Here is a 14,213-nt window from a genome sequence, read left to right on the forward strand (position 1 = left end):
TGGAAAGCAAGAGCGTTTAAATTTTACATGCATTTATCATCTAAACCATACAAAACTTTTATGAGCTTTCAATTTTAATGTAATAATTTCAAGGGTTTGAAGATATTCAATTTTATATAAATTGAAATGTTATCGTTATGTTTAAAGTTAAAGAAATTAAATTTCTTTTATGTTGTGAACAAGCTTTTTTCATTTTTATTCACAAACATATCAAATAAAGCTCACAATTCAATTTTTATGGTTATTGATGAAAAATTTACATTTTTTGAAAAATGTTTTCAAGAGCTTTCAATTTAAACTTAATTTGTTAACAAATTAAGGATATTCAATGAATCATTAGTTTTCATGTTAAATAAAACTAGAAATATTTTCTATGTGTTTAAAATTTAAAAAATAAAATTTCTTTAATTTTGTGTGAAAAAGCTTTTGCAAGCTTTTTAAGTTTTTTTAGTTATAATCATAACAAATAATGCTAAAAAGTTTTGGTTTTCGGTAAAAGAATAACATTTTTGAAAGAAGCTCGAAAGTTTTCTATGTTAAAAAATTGAAATTTCTTTGAATTTTTGAAAAAAGCTTTTGTGAGCTTTTTTAATTTTTTAGAAATAACCATAGCAAATAAAGCTAGAAATGTTAGCTGACGAAAAAATTAGATTTTTCAAAAAAAACTTTTGTGAGCTTTCAAGTTTAACATAATGTTTTCAATGTTTAAATGATTGCAATTATTTTTAAATCTTTGGATTTCAGGTTAAATGAAGCATGGCATGTTTTCTATGTGTTTAAAGTTACAAAAATGTAATTTCTTTGAATTATTTAAAAAAAGCTTTTGCGAGCTTTTTAAATTTTTAAGCGCCAGCGTATCAATTAAATCCTGAAATGCTTATATTTATGGTTTTTAATAAAAATTTTACATTTTTGGAAAGAAATTTGATAAAAAATATAAAATTTTTGAAATTAAAGCTTTTATGAGCTTGATTGCAATGAGTTCTAAATCATTGGATTTCAGGATAAATGAAGCATGGCATGTTTTCTATGTGTTTAAAGTTACAAAAATGTAATTTCTTTGAATTTTTTTAAAAAAAGCTTTTGTGAGCTTTTTAAAATTTTAAGCGTTAGCGTATCAATTAAATCCTGAAATGCTTATATTTATTGTTTTTGATAAAAATTTTACATTTTTGGAAAGAAATTTTATAAAAATATAAAATTTTTGAAACGAAAGCTTTTATGAGCTTGATTGCAATGAGTTGTAAATCATTGGATTTCAGGATAAATAAAGCAAAACGCGTTTTCTATGTGTTTAAAGAAGCAAAAAAGTAATTTCTTTAAATTTGTTTAAAAAAAGCTTTTGCGAGCTTTTTAAATTTTTAAGCGCCAGCTTATCAATCAAATCCTGAAATGCATATATTTAACATTTTTGATTAAAATATTACATTTTTGGAAAGAAATTTGATAAAAATATTAAATTATTGTATTTCAAGTTAATGCATTATTTAACGCATTTTCTACGTGTTAAAAGTAGCAAAAAAGTAATTTCTTAAAATTGTTTAAAAAAAATGTTTGTGAGCTTTTTAAAATTTTAAGCGCTAGCGTCTGAAATTGTTATATTTATTATTTTTGATTAAAAGATTACATTTTTGTAAAGAAATTTTATAAAAATATAAAATTTTTGAAACGAAAGCTTTTATGAGCTTGATTGCAATGAGTTGTAAATCATTGGATTTCAGGATAAATAAAGCAAAACGCGTTTTCTATGTGTTTAAAGAAGCAAAAAAGTAATTTCTTTAAATTTGTTTAAAAAAAGCTTTTGCGAGCTTTTTAAATTTTTAAGCGCCAGCTTATCAATCAAATCCTGAAATGCATATATTTAACATTTTTGATTAAAATATTACATTTTTGGAAAGAAATTTGATAAAAATATTAAATTATTGTATTTCAAGTTAATGCATTATTTAACGCATTTTCTACGTGTTAAAAGTAGCAAAAAAGTAATTTCTTAAAATTGTTTAAAAAAAATGTTTGTGAGCTTTTTAAAATTTTAAGCGCTAGCGTCTGAAATTGTTATATTTATTATTTTTGATTAAAAGATTACATTTTTGTAAAGAAATTTTATAAAAATATAAAATTTTTGAAACGAAAGCTTTTATGAGCTTGATTGCAATGAGTTGTAAATCATTGGATTTCAGGATAAATAAAGCAAAACGCGTTTTCTATGTGTTTAAAGTTGCAAAAAAGTAATTTCTTTAATTTTTTTAAAAAAAAGCTTTTGTGAGCTTTTTAAATTTTTAAGCGCTAGCGTACCAAATAATGTCTAAAATGGTTAAATTTATTATTTTTGACTAAAATATTAGATTTTTGGAAAGAAAGCTTTTATGAGCTTTCAACTTTATGGTTTCAAAATTTAATATTTCCAATGAATATTAAAATTATATGGTTCTTATGGACAAAAGTTTTATTTAAACAAGCTTTTAAGAGCTTTTTTTTATTAGAATTAAGTTTTTAAAAGCTTTAAAATTTATGAAGATTTTTTTTGAAAAGTTCGAATTTTAAGAAAAAATTACTTAATTGGTTTTGTTTTAATAGCTTGTTTTGTTATTAAACGAATGCCGTTGAAAAGCTTTAAGAGGATTTTCTTTGATAAAGCTTTCTTTTATAAATCTGAAATTATTTTAAAATAGCTTTTAGAATAAGATTAAATTAAAGTTTATAAAAGAGCTTTTTTGGTGGTTTTATATTAAAGTTATTTTCCTTTTATGATTTAATTAATAACAATGAGTTGTTTGAAGGCATGAATGCATGAATAACTTTGTTGTTTTGTTAATAATAATTTAAAAATTTTCTTTAATGATTTCATTACTTTTGTTTAATAATAAATATTGTGTTTTTGGTTGTTGTTGTTGTTGTTTCTTGACTTAAGTAATAGTAATACGTATGTATGTTTTGTTTTTTTTCGTTTTAAATTTTAGCTTAAAAGAATTTTAATATTATTTGTTCATTTGTTTATAAATATGTATAGTTATATTAAATTTAGTTAATAAAGTTGACCAGGGGGAAGGGGGTTTTGTTAGAAGGAGTTGCGTGGAAGGAGTTTGGGTTTATGGTTGGTTATGTTAAGTGTGTGTTTAGTTTTAATGTTTTTATTATAATTTTCTTTTTGCATTTGTTTTTTTTATTAAATTTTATGTAAATTATTGCTTTCATATATAAGTTGTTTTAATATTTGTATTATTATTTTTAATTTTGTTTATAATTTTAAATGCCTAGTTATGTTTTTATGTTGTTGTTTGGTATTTATTTTTTTAAATTTGTTTAAAATTTATTTCGTATTTTTTGTCAGATTTTTTTTGTACAAATTTTTTACTATTTTATTCGTTAATTGTGTTGATTTTAATTTAAATATATATTCAATCAATCTTTTAAATTGTTACTAATTGGTTTATTGCTGTTAGTTGTTGAATTTATATATTTCTTTTGCTGTTAAATGTTTTTAATTTTGGAAAAAGGTCTCAAAGTTTTAGCTTTTCTATTTTCGTTTAACTCTTTTAAAGTTTTATTAGTTTTTAGGATTAAAAGAAAAGTTTGTTTTTGGTTTAAGTAAAGCTTTTAGTTGGTTTTTATCTTCTTCTGTTTGTTGTTATTGATTTTGGAGTATCCTTTTGAACTTAGTTAGCTAATTGAGAGCATATAGAGTGTAAGATAGTTAGTTAATTAGATAGAGAGAGAGAGAGATAGAGAGTTAGAGAAAGTTAAATACATAGTTTAGAGTATTATAATAAAGCAACTTAAATCGTAGAATAGTTAAAGTTTTTTTTTTTGTTTGTTCTTTTAAGTAAAAGCTTTTTGTTTTGTTTTGGTAGTCATATTAATTATAGCTTTTATTTAAAATGTTTTGTTGTTATGAGTTTTTATTTTTCCATTTTGTTTTGTATCTTTCTTGAGTATATAATTTAATTAACGCAAATTATAGTTAGAGTATAATTTTATTTGTTTTGTTTTTTTTTTAATTGTTTTTAAAGTTTAAGAATCAATTAGTTAATAAAAGCATATAATTGTATGATAAATATAAAGCTTTTGAAAAAGCTTGGGTTAAAATTGTAGTTATAGAGGTAAAATATTTTTTGTTGGTAAGAAGAAATAGTAACAAAATTAAACATATAATAAAAAGATAAATGAAAAGCTTAAAAAAAATATTTATAAAAAAGCTTTTATTTCAAAGCTTAACAGAAAATTATTCAACAAAATAAATAAAAAGTAAAAAAAAATATTGAAAAAAATTGTGAAAAGTTTTTAAGAAAACAAAAGCTTTAAGATTTTTATGTTTTAAAGAAAATTATTATTGAAAAATTTGAGAACATATTTTAAAGATATCAAAAGCTTTAAGAAAATAAATAAGCTTTGTTTAAGAAGCTTAAAAAGCCTCAAAACTTAAAAAAGCTTTTAAAACCCTAAAAAGTTTTTAGGCTTTTTAAAAATATTTTATTTTTAAGTTCTTAAAATACCTTAAATGTCCCAAATAGTTTTAATTATTTAAGCTCCATATTTCTGTTAAGCTTTAATGAAATATTAACATTTTCGAAAAAAAGCTTTTAAGAGCTTTCATGTTTAAAATATTATTTTTAATGTTTAAAGGATTTGGATAAACCACTTGATAAATTTTAAGGCATTTAAAACACAGATAGATTTTTAAAAAGCTTTTAGGATTTTAAAAAGCTTTCAGGCTTTATTTTTCAAATAGCTTAAAATGTCATATTCATTAAAGCTTTTTTATGTTTAAGAAACGACTCTATGAGTAGTTTTTAAGGAATATTAATTTGTGAAAAAAGCTTTTTTAATTTTTGTTTAAATTTTTAATCCAAATGCTTCAAATGAAAAAAAAAATGTTTACTTTGTGATTATTAATGAAATATTAACATTTTGGCAAAAAAAGCTTTTAAGAGCTTTCACTTTAAAACTGAAAGGCTTGTGGAATCTGTAGAAGCTTTCTAGCTGAAAACGATTCAAACGACTTCTATGAGTTTTATTTATGGTCATATTTAAGGAACTTTAATTTGTTAACGAACGCTTCAAATGAAGCTAGAACTGTTTACGTTGTGGTTATTAAGGATATATTAACATTTTGGAAGAAAAGCTTTCATCTTTAAAATACAATTTTTTTAGGTTTAAAGGATTTGGAAAAAGCTTTTAAGCTGTTGATAAATTTTAAGGCATTTAAAACACTGATAGGCTTTTAAAAAAGCTTTTAGTATCTTAAGAAGGCTTTAATTTTCAAACGAATTCAAAAAGCTTTTCATCTCTGGAAAAGATTTAAGAAGAAATAGCTGTAAGCTTTTGTGTTTTCATAAAGCTTTAGGGTCTTGAAAACCAATATTTAAGGCTTTAAAAAACTGATAGGCTTTTAAAAAGCTTTTAGGATCTTATGAAGCTTTTAGGCTTTAATTTTTAAAGCTGTACGCTTTTGTGTTTTCATAAAGCTTTATGCTCTTGAAAACCAATATTTAAGATTTTAAGATTTATTTGAAAAAGTTATGATCATTAATTAAAGCTTTACAAAATATTTGAAGATCTAAAAGACAGATGAAATTATTTTTTTTAAAAAAGCTTTTTTTATCTTTTTATAATTTTAGATATAACCGTTTCAAATGTAGCTGGAAATGTTTACTTTATGGTTACAGTTGATAAAAATAATATTTTTGAAAAAAAGCTTTTATAAGCTTTCAACTTCAAAATTATAGTTTTACTTTTTGAAAGACTTCAAAACGCTTTTGAGGCCTTGGAAAGTTTTAAGGTGAAAGTTTTAAGAAGAAAAGACTTTAAGAAGCTTTTGTGTTTTCTTAAAGCTTTATGATCTAGAAAAACAATATTTAAGGCTTTTAAAATGATGTTAAGCTGTTAAGAGCTTCAAATGAACTAAAAAAATTTACTTGTGTAGATTTTTGAAAAAAAGCTTTTAAGAGTTTTCATGTTTAAAATATAATTTTTAATGTTTAAAGGATTCGGAAAAATGCTTTTAAGCAATTGATAAATTTTAAGGCATTAAACAACTGATAGGCTTATAAAAAGATTTTAGAAACTTTCAGGCTTCAATTTTTCAAGAACCTGGAAAGCTTTAAATATTTGTAAAAGTTATGATCTTTATGATCATAACTTTAGATCTAAAAAAGAGATTTAAGGAAATTATTTTTTTTAAAAAATCTCTTGAAGGTTAAAAAGTTTTAAAAAGAAAAAGCTTTTGTGCTTAAAAAAAATATTTAAGGCTGTTAAGCTGTTAAGAAGCTTTTAATTTTGAAGTTCTTGAAAAGCTTAAGATATTCTAAAAATATTTAAAGATCTAAAGAAGACTTTAAAAAGCTTTTATTTATTTCTCATTAATATCTTTGCTCGAGATAGAATTATTAAAATTTCATTTAACTTGTTCTAGAGAGAATATATTAAAACATTGCACAAAAAGCTTTCTTATAGCTAAGAGCTTTTTCAATATTTTTCTCGAATATTCATTAAATATAAACATAAATTTTTGAATAATAAACAAAAGAATCAACAAAAGAAGTGAATTTACAAAAGCTTTTTAAGTGGGTGATGTGTTTTTTTTGAGGGTTTTTTATTAAAAATTGTCTAGTTAGTAGTTATATGTTTTATATGTACGAGTATTTTGTTAGTATTTAGTACGTAATTCATATTAAAGTCTAAAATATATTGTAGTTTTTTTTTTCTTTTTGAATAAAGGAGTTTTACTTTATTTTCTTAGGTTTTACGTTTAAAGAATTTTATCTAAAGATTTTTCGTTTTGTTTAAATTTTTAACAACAAAAATATTTTTAGTTTTCTTTCCTTCTTTTAAATATATAATAATACAATAAAATAAAAAGGAAACAATAAACGTAATAATGATAATAAACGTAATAATAGTAATAATTAATAAATAAATAACAATTTCTCTGTTAATGAGCACTTTAGCGTTGTAAATAACGCTGATTTGTTTATAATTTTTTTTCATTTTATAATTTATCTAATTTTTTTTTTTGGGGGGTTTTTGGTTTTTGTTGCTAAAGTACAATACATTCTTTTTGTTCTTGTTAATGATTTTATTTTTTCTCTTATATTCATTTAATCATGGTTATGATTTCTGTTTTCTTTTTATATATATTTTTTGGTTTTGTTTAATTAATAAATTTTCTTAATAAACTTACTTAAAAATTATTAACAATTTCTTATATAAATGTTTTTTTTTTTTTGGGGGGGGGAGGGGGTTTTTCTTCTCATTATTATTATTTTTTTTTGCTTATATATGTTTGTATATAAAGTTTTTTTTTTGGTTTGTATGTTTTATTTTTAATATATATAATTTTGTTGTGGTTTTTTGGGTTGGTTTTACTTTGTCTATAACATTTTACACTGGACATGTTATTACATCATATTCAAACATTAACGAAACGGCAACAAAAACGAAATATAACAAAAACATGGTAAAACCTAAACCCTTATTCATGCGCCAACGGAAGCAGGCAATTGACATAACGACGAATATTAACATCATAAACAATATCGTTATGGAGCAGACCATGCCCACGGAGTTCACTTCCACGGGAGCGCCATTGATGAGGCCAAATAACAGCCAGGGTATGGGTAGACTGGAATGAATAAAAAGTTAAGATATTAATACTTTTGTAAAGTAATTAAAAAATATGTTTAATAAGAAGTTCAGTTCTAGTTCTAGGTCTGTTCTAGTTCTGTTCTAGTTCTGTTCTAGTTCTGTTCTAGTTCTGTTCTAGTTCTGTTCTAGTTCTGTTCTAGTTCTGTTCTAGTTCTGTTCTAGTTCTGTTCTAGTTCTGTTCTAGTTCTGTTCTAGTTCTGTTCTAGTTCTGTTCTAGTTCTGTTCTAGTTCTGTTCTAGTTCTGTTCTAGTTCTGTTCTAGTTCTGTTCTAGTTCTGTTCTAGTTCTGTTCTAGTTCTGTTCTAGTTCTGTTCTAGTTCTGTTCTAGTTCTGTTCTAGTTCTGTTCTAGTTCTGTTCTAGTTCTGTTCTAGTTCTGTTCTAGTTCTGTTCTAGTTCTGTTCTAGTTCTGTTCTAGTTCTGTTCTAGTTCTGTTCTAGTTCTGTTCTAGTTCTGTTCTAGTTCTGTTCTAGTTCTGTTCTAGTTCTGTTCTAGTTCTGTTCTAGTTCTGTTCTAGTTCTGTTCTAGTTCTAGTTCTGTTCTAGTTCTGTTCTAGTTCTGTTCTAGTTCTGTTCTAGTTCTGTTCTAGTTCTGTTCTAGTTCTGTTCTAGTTCTGTTCTAGTTCTGTTCTAGTTCTGTTCTAGTTCTGTTCTAGTTCTGTTCTAGTTCTGTTCTAGTTCTGTTCTAGTTCTGTTCTAGTTCTGTTCTAGTTCTGTTCTAGTTCTGTTCTAGTTCTGTTCTAGTTCTGTTCTAGTTCTGTTCTAGTTCTGTTCTAGTTCTGTTCTAGTTCTGTTCTAGTTCTGTTCTAGTTCTGTTCTAGTTCTGTTCTAGTTCTGTTCTAGTTCTGTTCTAGTTCTGTTCTAGTTCTGTTCTAGTTCTGTTCTAGTTCTGTTCTAGTTCTGTTCTAGTTCTAGTTCTAGTTCTGTTCTAGTTCTGTTCTAGTTCTGTTCTAGTTCTGTTCTAGTTCTAGTTCTGTTCTAGTTCTAGTTCTGTTCTAGTTCTGTTCTAGTTCTGTTCTAGTTCTGTTCTAGTTCTGTTCTAGTTCTGTTCTAGTTCTGTTCTAGTTCTGTTCTAGTTCTGTTCTAGTTCTGTTCTAGTTCTGTTCTAGTTCTGTTCTAGTTCTGTTCTAGTTCTGTTCTAGTTCTGTTCTAGTTCTGTTCTAGTTCTGTTCTAGTTCTGTTCTAGTTCTGTTCTAGTTCTGTTCTAGTTCTGTTCTAGTTCTGTTCTAGTTCTGTTCTAGTTCTGTTCTAGTTCTGTTCTAGTTCTGTTCTAGTTCTGTTCTAGTTCTGTTCTAGTTCTGTTCTAGTTCTGTTCTAGTTCTGTTCTAGTTCTGTTCTAGTTCTGTTCTAGTTCTGTTCTAGTTCTGTTCTAGTTCTGTTCTAGTTCTGTTCTAGTTCTGTTCTAGTTCTGTTCTAGTTCTGTTCTAGTTCTGTTCTAGTTCTGTTCTAGTTCTGTTCTAGTTCTGTTCTAGTTCTAGTTCTGTTCTAGTTCTAGTTCTAGTTCTGTTCTAGTTCTGTTCTAGTTCTGTTCTAGTTCTGTTCTAGTTCTGTTCTAGTTCTGTTCTAGTTCTGTTCTAGTTCTAGTTCTGTTCTAGTTCTAGTTCTGTTCTAGTTCTGTTCTAGTTCTAGTTCTAGTTCTAGTTCTAGTTCTGTTCTAGTTCTGTTCTAGTTCTGTTCTAGTTCTGTTCTAGTTCTGTTCTAGTTCTGTTCTAGTTCTGTTCTAGTTCTGTTCTAGTTCTGTTCTAGTTCTGTTCTAGTTCTGTTCTAGTTCTGTTCTGTTCTGTTCTAGTTCTGTTCTAGTTCTAGTTCTGTTCTAGTTCTGTTCTAGTTCTAGTTCTGGTTCTGGTTCTGTTCTGTTCTGTTCTGTTCTGTTCTGTTCTGTTCTGTTCTGTTCTGTTCTGTTCTGTTCTGTTCTAGTTCTGTTCTGTTCTAGTTCTGTTCTAGTTCTGTTCTAGTTCTGTTCTAGTTCTGTTCTAGTTCTGTTCTAGTTCTGTTCTACTTCTGTTCTAGTTCTGTTCTAGTTCTGTTCTAGTTCTGTTCTAGTTCTAGTTCTGTTCTAGTTCTGTTCTAGTTCTAGTTCTAGTTCTAGTTCTGTTCTAGTTCTGTTCTAGTTCTGTTCTAGTTCTGTTCTAGTTCTAGTTCTGTTCTAGTTCTGTTCTAGTTCTAGTTCTGTTCTAGTTCTGTTCTAGTTCTGTTCTAGTTCTGTTCTAGTTCTGTTCTAGTTCTGTTCTAGTTCTGTTCTAGTTCTGTTCTAGTTCTGTTCTAGTTCTGTTCTAGTTCTGTTCTAGTTCTGTTCTAGTTCTGTTCTAGTTCTGTTCTAGTTCTGTTCTAGTTCTGTTCTAGTTCTGTTCTAGTTCTGTTCTAGTTCTGTTCTAGTTCTGTTCTAGTTCTGTTCTAGTTCTAGTTCTGTTCTGTTCTGTTCTGTTCTGTTCTGTTCTGTTCTGTTCTGTTCTGTTCTGTTCTGTTCTGTTCTGTTCTGTTCTGTTCTGTTCTGTTCTGTTCTGTTCTAGTTCTGTTCTAGTTCTGTTCTAGTTCTGTTCTAGTTCTGTTCTAGTTCTGTTCTAGTTCTGTTCTAGTTCTGTTCTAGTTCTGTTCTAGTTCTGTTCTAGTTCTGTTCTAGTTCTGTTCTAGTTCTGTTCTAGTTCTGTTCTAGTTCTGTTCTAGTTCTAGTTCTGTTCTGTTCTGTTCTGTTCTGTTCTGTTCTGTTCTAGTTCTGTTCTAGTTCTGTTCTAGTTCTGTTCTAGTTCTGTTCTAGTTCTGTTCTAGTTCTGTTCTAGTTCTGTTCTAGTTCTGTTCTAGTTCCAGCAATATTGTTTTTCAGCAATGTTTATGAAAAATTGGTAAAAAGAAAAAAATGTTTTTCCAGATTGTTTATAAACATTATTGTCAAGAAATGTTTAGCAACATTGTTCCTAAGGAATATTGAAAAACATAAATGTTTATATTGTATTAAAGGTTTAGAAATTTTTTTAGCAATATTGTTTATAAACATTGTTGCCAAGAAATGTTTAGCAACATTGTTGATAAATAATGTTTTTTGGAAATGTTGATATACACAAATGTTTTTAGTATTACAAATAATTTGAAAAAGTATATAACAACATTGTTGCTAAGAAATGTTTAGCAATATTATTTACAAACATTGTTCTTAAGAAATATTGATATGCAGAAATATTTATAGTAATTCTAAGAATTTGAAAAAGTCCATAGCAACATTGTAGCCAAGAAATGTTTACATTATAACTATAAAATCCTTAGCAACATGTTGCTAAACTTTTAAAAATATTAAAAATTCCTTAATTGTTTACGGTTTTCTACTCACAATGCTAAGTTAATAATTAAAAAAATTAATGGTATTACAACAACAATGTATATCAACATGTTGCTAAACATTTACTAAATTTCCCTTATTACCCGTATAAATCTTGAATTATAACCTTGTTTTTTTCTCTTTTTCTCTTTCTCTCTCTCTCTCAGTTAAATAACAACACAACATACGATTATAATCTCTATAATTGTTGATTGCTTCATAGTTTTTTTTTTTATATTTTGTTACATGTTTAGCCATACAACAATTGAGGTGAAGGTCGATGTCAGAGCTTTACAAAAAAAAAAAACTGAAAAAGAACATATAAATACTATACAAAACAATAATAAAAAAACCTCTATTGTCTGTTTTTAAGTCTAGAAGTAGTTTAAAACAAAACTACCGAAAAAAAGAAACGTACAACACCCCTGCTTATTGTCTCTATGTCGCAATAATAAACAAATATAAATAATTTCTAAGCTTAACATAAGCCTTAACAACAAAATTTATAAATAAATATAAAGAAAAAAACCCAAAGTAAATGTCAACTTGAACTTACTATTATTTGCCACAAAATAACTATTATTTATCTACAGATTTTCTGTGAGGATTTTTTGTTTCTTATTTTTTTTTTGAAATTCAAATTAAGAATGGAAAAAAATTAAAACCTGACATTTTTATTCATCAGATATATATATAAATGAATGCACACAATATAAATGGGCAAATAAAGAATTGTTTATATTTGTTGAGAAAATGTGACCAGCTAGAACATTATTTATTTAGATAAATAATGTTGCGCAACATGTTGCTGAAGTTTTTGTTTTAAAATTTGGCTACATTTTTCAAAAGCGTGGTTTTATTAACCATGAAAGCTGTATTTCTAAATATCTTTATGTAAACAATATTGTATAGCAACATGTTGCTGCAACATTTTTAATGCAAAACAATTTCTTATTCAATTAGTTATAAATGAATATATTTTGCTGCCTTTCCTAAAAAAAATGTTTCTCAACATGTTGCTAACTAAAGAAAGTTTAGCAACATGTTGCTACTAAATCATAAAATTATTGCATGTATGTTTCTAAATTGATGTCTTGTTACAATTTGTTTTCAAAAAAAGTGCTTAGCAACATATTGCTAAAGTTAGCTCCAACATTTTTGAAACATTACAGTTCTTATGCAAATAGTTAGATATGAATATTAATTGCTACATTCAATATATAAAAATGCTTTTCAACGTGTTCATATGTAAATAATGTTTAGCAACATGTTGCTGAAATATATTAAATACTGTGAATCATTAAAGTCGTGCATGATAAATGACAATTTTAATTTGTCATTTGTTTAATTTTTTAAACAAAACTGTTTCTTACTTAAATAGTTAGAAATTAGTAATTATTGCTGCTTTTATTAAAATAACAAGTTTCCCAACATGTTGATAACTAAAGAATGTTAAGCAACATGTTGCTAAAATAAGTCAAATTATCCAAATCGTTAAATTCATGCTTGTTTATCTATAAATTATATTTTTCACGCAAATTTTACTTGAACAAATTTTTAGCAACATGTTGCTGAAGATTTTGTTAATTAAAATTTTTCATTTGTATCAAATTTTACTTCGTTGTTGAAAAACTGTGGATTCTTATTTTAAAAACAATGTTTTTATATAAAAAAGTTTAGCAACATGTTGCTAAAATATGTTAAATTCTTCCAATCATTAAATTCTTGATTGTTTATGTCTAAATTCTATTTTTATTGCAAATTTTTCTTTAAAAAAGCTTAGTAACATGTTTCTGAAGTTTCTCAACATGTTGATAACTTAAAAATGTTTAGCAACATGTTGCTAAAATAAGTTAAATTCTCCAAATCATTAACTTCATAATTAGTTATGTTTAAATTATATTTTTGTTGCTAATTTTATTTCAAAAAATGTTTAGCAACATGTTGCTGAAGTTTTTGTTATTCAAAACTATTCATTTCTATCAAATTTTACTTCATTAAACAAAACTATGGATTCTTATCTTCAAACCAATGTTCTTATATAAAAAAAAAGTTTAGCAACATGTTGCTAAAATATGTTAAATTCATCGAATCATTAAATTCATGCTTGTTTATGTGTAAATTATATTTTTATTGCAAATTTTATTTGAAAAAAGCTTAGAAACATATTGCTGAAGTTTCTCAACATGTTGATAACTTAAAAATGTTTAGCAACATGTTGCTAAAATAAGTTGAATTCTCCAAATCATTAAATTCATAATTAATTATGTTTAAATTATATTTTTGTTGTTAATTTTATTTGAAAAAATTTTTAGCAACATGTTGCTGAACTTTTTGTTATTCAAAATTGTTCATTTCTATCAAATTTTACTTCATTAAACAAAACTATAGATTCTTATCTTCAAACCAATGTTCGTATATATAAAAAAAAGTTTAGCAACATGTTGCTAAAATATGTTAAATTCATCGAATCATTAAATTCATGCTTGTTTACGTCTAAATTATATTTTTATTGCTAATTTTTCTATAAAAAACCTTAGAAACATGTTTCTCAACATGTTTATAACTTAAAAATGTTTAGCAACATGTTGCTAAAATAAGTTAAATTCTCCAAATCATTAAATTCATAACTAATTATGTTTAAATTATATTTTTGTTGCTAATTTTTTTTCAAAAAATGTTTAGCAACATGTTACTGAAGTTTTTGTTATTCAAAACTATTCATTTCTATCAAATTTTACTTCATTAAACAAAATTCTGGATTCTTATATTCAAATCAATGTTTTTTTATATAAAAAAAGTTTAGCAACATGTTGCTAAAATATGTTAAATTCATCGAATCATTAAATTCATGCTGTTTATGTCTAAATTATATTTTTTCACAAATTTTATTTGAAAAAAGCTTAGCAACATGTTGCTGAAGTTTCTCAACATGTTGCTAAATTCTCCGAATCATTAACTAAATTATATTTTACTTCAAAAAAAGCTTAGCAACATGTTGCTGAAGTTTTTCAACATGTTGATAACTACAAAATGTTTAGCAACATTCTGCTAAAATTTGTAAAATTCTCCGAATCATTAAATTTATAATGGTTTATGTTTAAATTATATTTTTCTTGCAAATTTAACTTGAAAAGTTTTTGTTAGTAAAGTTTTTTCATTTCTATCAAATTTTACTTCTTTAAACATCTTCAAGTCAATGTTTTTGATATAAAAAAAAACTTTAGCAACATGTTGCCAAAACATTTTATTTTCTTAAAAAC

At 25.3% G+C, this 14,213-nt stretch overlaps 1 protein-coding gene across 1 annotated transcript in view; it reads right to left on the reverse strand.

Moving 5' to 3' along the window:
- Window positions 1–7,322: 7,322 nt before the first annotated feature.
- Window positions 7,323–14,213, reverse strand: part of Nckx30C — a 219,254-nt gene continuing 212,363 nt past the window's right edge. The window contains exon 8 of the mRNA XM_065500403.1: window positions 7,323–7,621. Coding sequence (XP_065356475.1) covers window positions 7,381–7,621 — 241 coding nt within the window. The 3' untranslated portion in view covers window positions 7,323–7,380. The remainder of the gene's footprint in view (window positions 7,622–14,213) is intronic.

Source organism: Calliphora vicina, chromosome 2, assembly GCF_958450345.1.
Source record: "Calliphora vicina chromosome 2, idCalVici1.1, whole genome shotgun sequence".
NCBI classification, from domain to species: domain Eukaryota; kingdom Metazoa; phylum Arthropoda; class Insecta; order Diptera; family Calliphoridae; genus Calliphora; species Calliphora vicina.